Raw genomic sequence first — 14,512 nt, forward strand, 5'->3', positions numbered from 1 at the left:
TTTGGCCTTTCTATCTCTCTCAGCTGAGAGGCAAAATTTGGGGCATTAAATGATCTCATGGACTTTGATTCAACATCGCAGTAAGGAGGAAGGCACAACATCAACTCCATCACCAACACTGTCAGAGACCTAGCAGGAAGTTAGAACCCTCCCTTACCCATACAAAGATCCTAACATGATGGCGGGGGATGAGGGGGAAACTCCAGCTGATGACAATGGCCAAAGGCTACCTTAGACTGTAATAATCATTTTTGAAGGAATTCCATTTTCAAAAATAATTTATTCAAATATTTTATGCCAAAATAATTCTAAAAAGTATTATTTTCTATTACTTGCCCCCAAGCAAATGTGCATTTAACTACATGAACACAACGATTACTTCATAGTTTTTTTTATTATAGACTTTTTTATCCACATGAATGTTAAAGAAACTACAACAGAGTTAAATACCATTTTTGATAACATGATTATATTCTTAATTACACTCAATATTAAACTGTAAAATATTTCCAGAGGAATACAATCTTCATTCATACAGCAGGCAAAGTACCAGAGAGGAGGGGGCCACGCGTAAGTCTGTCCAGTTTGTTATGAAAAGCAGGTTTGTATGGCTGATGCCATCCTGGCTGTCAAAACGTGATCCCCACTCCTAGGACAGGTCTTGTGTTTTCTTTCCACCAAGAATCACTTCTTCCAACGTAAAAGACAGTCTTATGGAGCTGCTCTCTCCAAGTGTGCAACACTGAGATCACTTGGGACCAACCATGGATTTCCCACCCCAGTTGGCTAACAGCACTCCCATGCTCTGGGTTCAGCTGGCCTTTAAAAACACAAAGACTCAAACTTTGGTTCCACCAAAAGATGCGACAAGCATTGACTGCTCTGGTTGGCTCCCCCCTCCCCCCACTAATCAATGGCCGCTACAGTCTATTTTACATGGTTGTCCATGCTGCTTTGAGGTCACTTGTCCTTGGGTTCTCCTGAACCTGATTTTGTGTTTGATTCCCAAGCCCTTTCAATTTGCAGTCTTTATGTGGGTCAGAAGCACTCAGTGGCAGGCTGTATCTTACAAGACAACAAGAGTAAGTGGTTCTGTGCACCTGGGATAAGACAAAAAGCACAGGATGACAACCTCAGCATGATACAATCAGGTAATTTAAAAACATTTAAGGTAATATTTAGTATAGTCTTAAGAGGAGACATTTTTAGTACAGTTTCGATAAAAATTTTTAAACAGCAACCATGAAGGTATCTTCCTTTTTTCATATGTTTGCCTGCTATCTTAGGTTATATATCTCTGATGACACTGAGCCAGACTAGAACTATTAAATCAGAGTGTGCTGGTTTGCTATGCCTTCTTTACAGTAAAGGCATTTTCCTGGGTTCTAGGAGCCCTGGCTTGTCATTGGGCAAATGTTAAGACAGCCTGCGGAGAAAGAGGCAGACAGACTTTCATGCTCTGGTGACCTGCTGGCTTTGGCTGGATGGCACAAGTTACATCTATTTTTCTTGTCCTGAGGTGTTAGGGCAACTATAGATGTGTGACTTGAGGTTTTGTGATTCACCATCAATGAAACCATTGGATCAGTTATTAATTGCATATTTATAACTGATAATAGGAGATGTGAATTAGGCCAGGATTTCAGGTTACGAGCGGATGAAGTGTGGGCTGCACAGCCAGGAGGCCTGGCTCAAATCCTGCCACTTGCTAGCAGTGAGACCACAGACAACTCACTCCTCTCTCTGCATTTCAGTTTTCTAAGCTGTAGAATGGTGAAAGTAGCAGTATTTCTCTCAATGATTGTTTTGAAGATTAAATGATTGACATAAAGTGCTTAGAATAGTGGGGGCACATTGTCATTCTCAGCCGAGACTCTTGAAACTAACTGATCCTTGAAACTGACTCTTGAAATCTGGTCCTCTTATGTCTGACTAGAGATGAGAGAAATGGATGCGCCATTCCCTCTCTTTACCTGTGATCTATACAAAAGGAAGACACAGAGTATTCCACTACAATCCCCCTACATCTTTTTAAGACCTTTTCTCTTGTTTTTATTTTTACAGGAATTATTCCAGAAATGAAATAAAAATAACAGGAGTTTACCAAAGGGGTAGATACTGTTAACACAGGGAAAAAGTCATATTTTCAAACTCTCCAGAAGAATGCAAAGTAGTAATTAGTGATGAAGAAAATGCAGGCAAAAGTAGGAGGGTCATGCCCTCGGGTATTACATATGGTTCAGTCAGACTTTAAATAAAAGCAGCCCCTTTGTGGGAAAGGAGAGAACATATGGCAGAAGGTCGGCATGCAAGAGTGAGAGTGGAAACCTTAGAGCTGGCAGGGACTCTGACTGGGTTTGGCCACCTACATTTTACAGATGAGAGAGAACCTCAAAGAGATTAAGTTAACATAGGGAGGTAGTGTCAGATTTGGAAGCCAAAGTCCCTAAAAACCAGCCCAATGATCCTAGGAGGACAGAGAAGTTGCTGAGAGTCTAATAGACCTGGATCGAATTCTGGCTCTGTCACTTGCTAGCTAAGTGACCTCACTGAGCCTCAGGGTTCTCATGTATGAACTGGGGATAATAACAGGATCTACCTTATAGAGTTGTAAAGATCAAAAGAAACGACGGGGCAAAGAATTTAGCCCAGTATCTGGCATAGTTAGTGTTCAATAAATGATAGTTGTTATTATTTCTGGCTTGCTCAATGAGTTTCCATACGACTATGAACAAGCCATTTCCCTGATTCACTTCCCACTCACTTAAAATGATTCAGTTTTCTGCGAAAGACATGGGTATTTCAACTAGTCACATGGATGACATCTGCATAATGTTAAAAGGTGCTTGGAAAAAAAGAATGTAAAGTATAACTAAATTAGTGGTAACATCATGGTATTTTTATTTGGGGTGCAGATTTCACACAGATTATACTGGGGTGTCTGTGCAGGAATTGGGGCACAGAAACTACCAAAGTTAAGGAAGACCATCAGGAATAATTCTGGTGTTAAAAATGGTCCCAGACAAAAGGATAATACATACAACATTTTGAGATATTTTTCAAACCATTTCCATTCTACTCGTAAGCTCACAATGAAACAAATATGCATTAAGTGTGCACATTCTGCTTCTCAGCGGTCCGGGGTTCGCCGGTTTGGATCCCGGGTGTGGACATGGCACCACTTGGCACGCCATGCTGTGGTAGGCGTCCCACATATAAAATAGAGGCAGATGGGCACGGATGTTAGCTCAAGGCCAGGCTTCCTCAACAAAAAGAGGAGGACTGGCAGTAGTTAGCTCAGGGCTAATCTTACTCAAAAAAGAAAAAAAAAAGAAACAAATATGCAGAGCAGTATAGTGTCTAATCTACTAGGCCTTGTTTTAGGAGGTAGTTTGAAGATAAATAAAATAAACTACACTTTACACAGCTGGTAGCTAAGCAAATAGAATTCATTGCCCCAAAGGGGACTATGCCTTGGTTGAAGAAAGGTTTAGATAAATCCATGGGTTATGGATCTTTAAGGAGTTATTAAGGGAAAGTTAAGAGTATTCAGTATATATGCCTAAATTTTGAGGTTGGTACTCTTAAGAACAACAATTTGGCTCTTCTAACAGAATTAGACAGTATCCTGGTCTGGGTGGACCTTTATTTTGACTCAATATGGAATTTCTTATGTTCTAATGTAGAGCAAAAAAGATGTGTAGAGAAGTGATATGTGGCAGTACTTGCTCAGCTTATTAAGTGGATTGCCTGTGGTTTTGAAAAGCTTCCTCCTCTTAATAGTCATATTGGAATCCACTGGGTAGCAAGAATGCAGCATACTACCTTAAGGGTCACTCTTGCATAAGACATTAATGCATCAGTCCCTAATTTGGAAACCTGTGGTCACTCAGCAAGACAGAATTTGTCTCTCTCCCTTGGTGTAATGATTTTTATTTTGTAATCTCTCTTGGGGTAATTCCTTGCAGGCTTGGCATGTTGAGAATCAAATACTGCCTCTAACAATATGGTCGTGATTCTCTGCTTGGCTGATTTAGCTCAGCATTTAAGTAACCACTAATCTTCTGAAAGCACCAGGGTCTACTTAGAGAAATCCCTGTTGTCTGCAAGGATGGAAACAAAATCAGCATGGAGGAAGCATTAGTTACTAAACACAAATCAATCTCTTTTTCTCCACCGAGCTGTACGCTGTCACCATCAGAGGTGTGGTTTCTGGGCAGTGAGTCTTCCTTTTGCAGATGCAAGAGCAGCTCATGGCTGATAAGCAGGGAAGATGAGTTGGGAAAGTGAAAGGAGTGAAAAGAGAGTTCATTAAGCTCCTACGTGTAAATCAAACTACATTCTGATGGATGACTCTCGCAGACACAGAGTAAAAAAAGTCAGACGTGAGAGAATGTTCTGTACAACATCCTTTACTAAAGTTCAAAACATAGGCAAAACTAACCTTGTTGGATGGGGGAGTAATAAGGCAGGGATTCAAGGTGGTTACTGGGTGCTGAAAACCTAAGTGAGTTTATCTTGTGAAAATCCTCTGAGTTTTGATTTGCAGACTTCATGACTCGTGTGGCTTGATGATTTGTAGACTTTGCTGAACGTGTGTTATACTTCAATAAAATGGTTACTTTAAAAAACACATCCTACTATGTTCTCTTTCATTTGAAAGAAAATTAGTTTGACATTTTCAAACTATGATACATATGGGTTTATCAGCATTGATTTGGATGATTGTTGCATTGATTACCTTGATATTCTGAGATAAGATTTACTGGAGTCTGAATGTTCTAAAATTATTCATTTCACAGTGGTAGTGCAAACCTGGTCTACTATAATGAGAAGAAATCACCCAAAATCAACTTCAGACTTAAGAAAAATACTTGAATATATAGAACGGAGCCAAACACACAGGCTCATTTGTGTATGACTTCATGGAGATGGAAACAGAATGACTTATTGCTTGAGCATCTTTGTTGCAGAAACATCTGATGACAGAGGACAGGAAGTGCACGTATTAGGAGCTCTAGTATCTCTTCCTGGCTTTGCAACACAGACATAAAACATCACATCTCTCTTCTCCGTACCTCGGTTTCCTGTGTGTAAAATTAAGGGAAACCATATGAACAAGAGACTGTCTTGAGAAGAGTTTTGAACTCCTAATGGAATGTGACATAAATATGATTATTTAAGACAAATACTGAAGATTATCACTACTAAAGATGATGGCAAGAAGTAGGATTGTCATGTGCATATGGTAGAGGAGGCTTGTGACATGCAGAAGAGAGGCATGAAGGAAAGAAAAGGAACAAAGAGCCTGAATTGTATGGAATTCTTTTTGCCCAAAATTCTGTTGAGTTGAAAATATGTTTCAAAAGGAAGGAGTGGGAAGAATCATTCTGATGGGAATGGATCAAATTGATAAATGACCACAATCCTCGTTGGCTATGAGCACTTACAAATGCCACCTCTGAGATCTGAGTTTTTTCTTGATTGTTAGCTCATCCTAATGCATTGTTACAGAAACAACAAAATCCTAGTTTTTGCATTCCTTCAATTCTAGTAAGTATATATGTCTTCTTCCATATAATCAAAGAGTTGCTTTTGAAACATCTAGGTATGTTCCAAATAAAGACATTTAATTTTTATTGTCTTCTTTCCCTTAGGAGTCCAGAATATCTGTCTTTAAAATTGTTGTCAGGGATGTGACCTTGAATCTGGCTTAGGCTGCAGAGAAACAATGATTGGTTTAGGGAAACAATGAATGACTATTCCTACAGCAGAAGTTTTCGAAGGTCTATGTTGCCCACAGTTGTTCCTATTACCATCTGTCAGTAACTCACGGAAAGTCAGATTTCAGGAAGACATTTTGGAAGCAAAGGCGAGACAGAGAAGATGCAACACAATCAGCATGGCTCCTGACACTTGTTTCACTTAGAGAGGCAGTAAAGGGGCTGTCAGAAAGAACCAGAAAACCTCAAAACAGAATGAAGAGCACTTCTGTAGACTGAATTGAGAATTTCCTTAGTTTTAGGAATTTTCCATGAAATGGAATGTGACACAAATATGATTATGTTTTATAAGACGTACTTTGCCATTCATTTAGGAAGTCTCATGTCCAGATATAACGAAGTTCATCAGTATATTGGCTTAAACATGGGATGCAACTTCACCAATCCCTCGGTCTATTTCAAATACATCAGTAAAGAACACAGCTGAGCAACAATTCAGAGAGTTAAGGAAAATCTCTTTCCTCTGGTGAGCTCACCTTTTAGCTTTTACTGAGATGGGCACCAAGCTTTTCTTTCCTGATCAAGCTTGCTGCATAGGGGATCTGTAAGATAAAAATAAGCAAAACTATTCAGGTAAGTTAAATCTGAAGACAGATGCGTAATGGAGACCCTTCATCACGCCTAACAATTGGAATGCCAATGGATCCTCCCTGAGGAGAAAAGGTCTCCACCTGCTCGGCAGTATGGGGCTTCTGGGTTACAGCATTTCTAACGCTTCTTAAAAAACATATCAAGTTCAGAACAGGTGATCACACTGGGCTGTTGGTACAGCTAGTCTCTGAGGTTAATATGTGACATTTCACTTAAAGAAGTTTTTAAAATTTTGCATTTAATAACATGGTATTCTTTTTATTTAGGTACGAAAACTAAGTTATGATGTTAAAAGGTATGTGCAAGGTCACAAAACAAGAATGTGACTACAAACTAGTTCAATGTAATCTTTCATTTAATTATAGTGATGAAATATGCTATCATTGTAAATCATAAATAAGATGAACTAACTAAACGCAAACTATTATTCTGGGTAATTTCTCAATAACTACCAAGAAGCAACAGAAATAACTGCACTGAATGGAAAATATGACCCTGGGAATTCTACCTGGATAAACTTGAAAAGTACTTTTCAATACTGAAGCTTTGAATGAAAGCCTATCACATTTGATATGCTACTTTTCATTAGAAAATTCAAATGGTTGAAATTGGACTACCTGTATTGTTTAGATTTGTCTCTCCAGTAAGCCCAGTTAAGGTATCCTATCGTTACGTTACTTACTTTCATCATTACAGGGCTGACCTCAGGGCTCTAGAGACTTGAATCTATTTTACATTTAAAGTAAATATTTAGCCTTCTGGAATGTAACGTGAAATGTGGCCGTTATGTAAAAGCAGAGAGGGAAACAAAATTATTTTCATTCAATTAGGCAATGTTTTTGAATACTTTTATATACATTCCCCACATTTCCAGCATACTTATGTTTTGCTCTCCTGACCCACCAGCCATAAACATGAGCCTGTATTAACAGGAAGGAGCCACGAATCTACAGTGACTCCAGTGACTAAGATCAGCTGAATCTTTTTGCCATAATAACTGATCAGTTGGGTCAAAGAGTCTTTTTAATGGAAAAAAGAGAGAAGACTAAAGTACCCATCTCACTATTTTGATACACAACCATGACACTGATGTAACTGACAGATACACATCTGATAAAGGGCATACATAGCAGTATTGAAATGAATGATTCATAAAGGACCATAAAAAGCTCAGCACCCTAATCTCCTATTTTAGGATGTGAGCTGAGATCAGCTAGATAACCATGACAAGCACAGCTACACAGGGATCTACTCTAGTTACCTCTTCTTTTCACACTAGGTTATGCTACACCTGCTATTAACAGAGATACACTTGAATCTTGATTTTCCATTATGGCGTATGCTGCAATATACTGAAACACATGGATGACCTCTCTCTTTAGATGCACAATATAACAGAGCCTTGAATGGAATTCTGTTATTTAGGATTACAAGTAGAAACGATGTAAACCTTGGGGTATGAGAAATTACCTAATAAAATGTGTTTGCGCCACTCTCACATTTAGAAAGAGTCCTCAACATCAAGATTAGACGCCACAAAGATTAAGTAAGTGTCTGTTCTGTGCTAGGCATTACACAAGATAAGTTAACATCACCATAGGCCATCTCATCAAGTCCAGTAAACTAGTCATCCTAAACCAAGGAAAACTGCCTGAAGGGTACCGCTTTCAGATGGAAGTCAGAATGTCTTTTACTTTCTCTCTTTCTTTTTATTTTTTTCAGAAACAACAATGCAGCATTACATTAAGATGGGAAGCTGAGAGAAAAAGCAAAAAGGACTCAGAAAAAAAGGCCATTTCCAAATAAGCACATTTGATCCCCAAACCTCCAGACTGGAATTTAAATCTGTGTGAATTATCCCCACTCAAACATTGATTGTTGAGTTTATTTCATTAAAACAAAATGAAATAAAAGCTGATGAACAACAAGAGAAAAAACAAAAGGTTGTGAGTTGAGATTCAGTAATTCTACATCCTAAATCATGAATGATAAACAAAGACTATATTAGCGCATGGCCCAGTTGTTCAGGGAAACTACCCTACGTCATTGATTCTAAGACGCACTTTTTTCCCCTGACATTTTAATATCTCAGAAATTAGGTGTATTATAATTGATGGTATCAAAATAATAGTTGGAAGCTTCTTTTCTTATGATACATCAAGTAATGGTGCTTCTTACAATTGACGATGTGTCAGATTCCATGAAACGCAATATTGGATTTACAGAGACCTCAGCAAATACTCCTCCTAGTTTGGGGGCTCAGGATCCTAGAGGCCCCATTTAAGTTAATTATTTCATGTAAATCTCCTAAGGTAGAACTTATAAAAGCTTTCTTCTTATTTTGACCAACTTGGAAATCACCAAGATTGGCATGGACAAAAACACCTCTCAAAGTTATTATACAATAACTTCTAAATTACCTGGTGGCTCTAGTCTATGAAAAGTACTGGGGTTTTACCAAAAAAGATAACTTCCTATTTTGTACCCAGGGAGAGTTATCCTGAGCTCAGACACTCTGGTGGGTCAACATTTCAAAAGGAGAAGGATGAAAAGAAGGCTTTATAACCAAGGAACAAGTGATTGCATTGTCAAGACTCACGGCAATAGATCAATCATTGGAAAAGGACCACTGTAGTCAAAGTCTGTCTACTCGTGAATCTTAAGGCAGCTCCCAGGCAAGTTCAGGCTTGCATCAAGTCCTCTGACTTACAGGGACTTTTGTTGCGTATTTAGCGACAAAATCAAAATCCTTTACGTAGCTCAGGAATCTTTTTCTAAAAATGTAGTGCAAAACAGCAACTGTTCTATCTACTTTTAAAAAAATCTGTAAAACATATTGTAAAAACTCTCTAGGTTCAGATGGTAGAAGTCTGGGTAAGTTCCCATCCTAAAGAATACTGGAGAATCTCCAGGAAAAGACCATATCACCGAAGAGCTGAGCCCTTGCCAAAGAGGGAGGGTTCCTCCAGCAATAATAAAGACCTCTCTCTCCTTTCCATGCAAGGACGCACAGTGCTCCCACCATCAGGAAGTTGCAAACTGCTCTTTTACAATTCCACAGTGAATGAAACATTAGTACTAAATCTATTGATTGAGCGTTATTTTAATTGAGGCTTTTAATGAAGAACTTTGAGACTGGTCCCCCCCCCCCCCCCCCCCCCCCCCCCCCCCCCCGGCTGCGTGTGACTGCAGCGTTCTGGAAAAACAGCAGAGGGCACTTCAAGACTAGCACATTTTCTTGATCTACAACACCTCTTGGTAGCGATCCAGTAAGTTCAAAGGATACGAATGGGATCTAGCCATTTATTATGTGCTTTCTGTTGCAGCACACCCTTCAAGAACTATGACTAAAAAAGAGCACGTCTTCAACAAACCTTCAGTAGCAACTTATACATGGATGCACTTGCTTTGAAACATTCTTGCCAAATTAGCAATGAGAAAAAAAAGTTTATCAAGGCATCATAGTAGCCTCAGTTCATGTTGTAAATTGATTATATTCCAGTCCTTGGAAAAACTTTAGCCAAAAGGTTATACACTGAGTAAAATATCTTCATCCGCTTCTTTTTCTTTATTTTTTAAAAAACTGAGATACGATTGACATATAACTTTGTATTAGTTTCTTCACCTTCTTCTGAACCCTAAGAGATAGTGGATTTTATTATCAAAATTGAACAAAGTTTTCCTAAAATCACGATTCACTTGTGAACGAGAAATCTTTTGCTCTTTATTATACTAACCGCTAACATTTTCATGAACTTGCTAAATTTTAAACTTTTTTATTTGGTTCATAGTGAGGGGAATATATTTCTTTATTTGTATAAATAAATCTGGTTTAGTAATGAAAATTTGTTAAGGATTTGAAAACCCAGGGCAGGGGTAAGGGACTTTAACACAAGCTGTGTTAAGTGCTATAAAACTCTAATTTTAAACTATTTTTTTTAAAAGTTAGCTTGTGGCCATGTATAAACGTTAAATGAACTGCATATGCTTTAAATCTCACATTGAGATAAATGCACATTCATTTATAAATGCACAGAGAGTGTCAATCATTTGACTCTGTAGTCATCACAACTTTGCATTTAACAAATAGGAAAAGGAAGCAATGGTACAGAAATTATAGTCAGTGGAGAATCTAAAAATGCAAGAGTCAAAGAAATTCATAAGTTTTCTTTCTACAGCAATGATACCCAAGATGCTTGCGATGTAATCTTTTGAATAAGAACACTGTGTAACAGCATAGGATAAATGCATTGTGGGTCTATGGGAATTGTTACAAAATATGACGGTTTTAATATGCTTGAATTCTCCATGATTGTAGGTTAGGCTGGGTTTTTATTTCATCTAAAGGAAAATAATGTCTATTCTGTAGGCAAATGACTATTCTGTAATATATGCTCTGTAAACTTTAAATATAAAGTAATAAAATAATTTTGAGCGAATTGTTTGGTTCTCAGGGAGCAAAGAATGTAACCATATTTACTGATGAATTAGATCATTCAACTGAAATTATTGAGAAAGTCAATAATTGTGATACCTAACAACTTCTTGATCATCTTTAGATCGAATTTTCTAAAGACATTTCCCCCCAGGCATGTTAGCAAATACAATAAGCTGAATAAGGAACTAGATAAATTTCTCTTCAAGTAACCTTAAGTCTGCTGCCTCAGTTCTAAAGCAGATGGTATCATGTGAACACAGGTCCTTCCTGCACAAAAATGTCTCTAGCCGCCAGAGCGTGCATATTTCCACTATTAGAGGTACTAGTTTGAAAAGGGGCATGCCATGAAATTGATTACTCATATAGCATTTTATGACATGCATGTACATTTCATGTTTATTACACACCTGTCCCTTGCAATATCTCTATTGGGGCACTAAGTTAGACCTTATAACAGGTCCCTTTGGTTGAGGAACTGGCACTTAATGAACTGTGTGGGATGAGTTTTGAACTCAAGTTTGCAGACCTTAAAGCTTGCGTCTGTTAGTCACAAGGACGGTGCAGTGATACACAAGCTCCTTGTAATTCACTAGCACGCCCTCCTTTAGTAGTTTTAGTAGTAGTTACTTAGCACAAAAGAATATTTGAGGAAACCAGGACTAAGTCAGGGAAATTTGGAGAAGAATTAAGAGGACTGCCTTTGAGAGAATCAGAGTTGCGTCGGGGGCATCCATAGGTGGGGAATCATTCTCGAATGTTTACTTACAGCTATTGATGTTAGACACTGTGCTAGGTGCTAGCGGCAGCATGAAAACTCTGGGCATCTTATGGTAGGGGATACAAAAGAAGGGGAAGAAGCAGGAGGGACAAATCACGTCTATTTCACCAATTTTCTATGGTTAGCCTGGATGTACCTTTGTCCAAGATTTCAGGAATTACAGGGTACCTACATGGCTGGGGGAAAAAATTTTAGCTTCTCCCACAGAATTTAATTTGTGACCAGGAATAATTTACTATCTATAGGAATGTGAATTAACAACAGTTGTCTAGATAAATGAATACATGATGATAAAATATTTTGCAATACAGTATAACAAAAATGTTCAGTAATACCAATTTGCATCTTCAATGTACCAAATATCCCAAAAGACATGAGACATTTTTTCTTTTATCAAGCTTATCACATGGATGTGATATCATTTCCTCTTTTACTAAAGGAACCAAATGTCAAAGAAAACTAAGACATTAAAGTTACATAACGGGCCTTAAATAGGGGCACTGAAATAAATACTTAGTTTCCTTTCCTAATGCCTATTTTACTATACTCACCACTAGCCTGAAATCACAAATTTTTGCTTGCATGTGTGACAATTTTTAAGAGTCTGAAAACGATGTCCGTACTGATGTATAAAATCAGTAAAGTCTTAAAATTTTATATCCCTCTACCTCCAATTCTACATTTAAATTCTTTCTTTGGACAACGAAAATAATAAGTAAATACACAGCAAGTAATTAGTACCTCCCATTATCTAGGTATCAAAACGTAAGGATGGTAAATACATTTTTTTTAAATCTCTGTGGGGATTGGCTGTCAATCGGTTAAGAAAATCCTTCTGCTCCCCAATGAATTTAGGTGCAAAGAAAACCAAAACAAGAAGAAAAATCCTGTTTAAGACGCCTCTTATGTTGAGGTGTTTTTCAGAACTGAGAGTTGTTAACCAGCCCTTGAGATCAAGGAAAACCTGGGTGGGAGTGTTAGAGTCACAAGCAGTACTTTTAACAGAGCCCCCAAATGGAGAAAAAATCATGAAATACAAGCTTGCTTTAAAAATGACTCTCAGCAGTCTCCACTAATGCAAGCATGACTTCTCCCACGCAGAAAGGAAAAATTAATAACCATCTTTCTTACATAAGCCTGACAGAGAGCTAGATACCTGGCTCTCTAGACAAGATAGGTGGGCACACATAGATATGTGCTTCATGGTATAAGGACCAGCTCAAAAATGTCGAGCTACTCAAAGTATAATAATCATGCTGTGAATATCACTACGAATCAGTGTATGCCTTTATCCAGGTGATTAAAAATATCTTACAAATATTGAGAAGAAATTATCTTCCCCATTTTAGTTATGAAAATGAAGAAGCTTGGGAAACTGCTTTAAAAGCACAAATGAATAACACCAGCTATATTTGCATGGAGACAAAGGGTGAGTAATTCAGAAAAAAAAAACAACCACCCACTACATTTATTTATCAGACATCTTCCTGTTTCCTCGTTTCCAAATAAATAGATTTTAGTCAGTGTCCACTTTTAGACCTGATTAGGATAGTGTGAATAACACACTTCATCTGGAAAGAATTCGTTTCTTTTCATTGTCTTTCAAGTGAATTTAGTTGATTAATTGTGTTTATACTAAGTTCTGTTGACAGTGGAGGGCCTGGCTCAGGTCTGGGTAATGAAAGGAGAGAAAGATGGAAGACCAACTGCCCTTCACTGAGGTTCTAGCGTCCTAGCACTACGTTCGGAAGTTTGCACGGTGGAAGACAAGGCAGGTACCCCTGGTTCGCCCACAGAGACAATTTACACATCTGTCCATTAACACATGGTAGGTAGTTACATTTAGAGGAAGCGTACAGACACATCTGTTTATCCTGTGTCTAAGTAAATCTCTTGGTAATTAGCATCTAAACCAACTGAGAGGTAAGTGGACCAAAGGATTTCACAGCAAAAATGCGAACAGTTTCACACATATTGGGCGGTTTGAAAACAAACCCACCAAGTTGCATTTATTTTAAGAAGAAATGCATCTTACAATTTGTAACTGTTGCACCATTTCTTCTCGGTAGGCTAGTTCCCTTTTCATCTGATCCTGGAAATTATCTGGTAGGAGAGAGAAATACAGAAAGAAATTAAAGTGCAAAATCTGCTTTTAGTATATTTAGGAAAAATTTTACTGATGGTCCCGTAGAAGTCCTCTCCTCCTTTTTGATTTTTTTTTAAGTAAATAATATGGTTGTTTGAAGGAATTTTTCAAGACTATAATTTAATCAAATTAGACAGTAAATTCTGAGAGGGCAAGGTCTATATTTTATAGTCATGTGCTACGTAATGACATTTCAGTCAATGACAGACTGCACATATGACAATGGTCCCATAAGATTAATGCCCTAGAGCCTAGGTGTGTGGTAGGCTCACCTTCTAGGTTTGTGTAAGTACACTCTATGAGGTTTGCATAACAACGAAATCACCTAAGGACACCTTTCTCAGAATGTATCCCCATCATTAAGCGATGCATAACTGTATTTCACAGTATCTCATAGCCCATCTAGTATAATCCCTTGCATAGAATGACTACTCAGGAATGTCTGGTGTGCAATTGTGTTCTATAACCTTTGCACACTTGAGCAAGTCACAGGTGTCGAGATCTTCCACTGTCTTCAGAAGTCTAGTGTGAGTGAGGGGTGAACCTCAGAGAGAGCCGATCATGGGAAATGCGGAAACTTGAGCATGTAATGCCTTCTAGGTGATAAGATGTAGGTCCATAGATATGCCTGCCTGCTTCACTGCCGCTCATCTCACTCCTAAGAGAGTGATAAATGTACTCTGGGCTGACTCTCCCAACGTGCAAACTCTCTCACTCTATATCACCTCATCTTATGGTCCTCCTTGGGGCCGGTGTGGTTCTACAGGCCTACCTCA

At 38.2% G+C, this 14,512-nt stretch overlaps 1 protein-coding gene across 2 annotated transcripts in view; it reads right to left on the reverse strand.

Annotated features, from left to right (window-relative positions):
- Positions 1 to 375: 375 nt before the first annotated feature.
- SKOR2 (SKI family transcriptional corepressor 2) overlaps positions 376 to 14,512 on the reverse strand; it is a 41,288-nt gene continuing 27,151 nt past the window's right edge. For both annotated transcript variants that reach the window (XM_023647761.2, XM_023647762.2), the window contains 3 exons: positions 13,626 to 13,693; positions 6,260 to 6,325; positions 376 to 1,100 (listed from right to left, as the gene is read on the reverse strand). In XM_023647761.2, coding sequence (XP_023503529.2) covers positions 6,263 to 6,325; positions 13,626 to 13,693 — 131 coding nt within the window. In that variant the 3' untranslated portion in view covers positions 376 to 1,100; positions 6,260 to 6,262. The remainder of the gene's footprint in view (positions 1,101 to 6,259; positions 6,326 to 13,625; positions 13,694 to 14,512) is intronic.

This window comes from Equus caballus, chromosome 8 (genome assembly GCF_041296265.1).
Source record: "Equus caballus isolate H_3958 breed thoroughbred chromosome 8, TB-T2T, whole genome shotgun sequence".
NCBI classification, from domain to species: domain Eukaryota; kingdom Metazoa; phylum Chordata; class Mammalia; order Perissodactyla; family Equidae; genus Equus; species Equus caballus.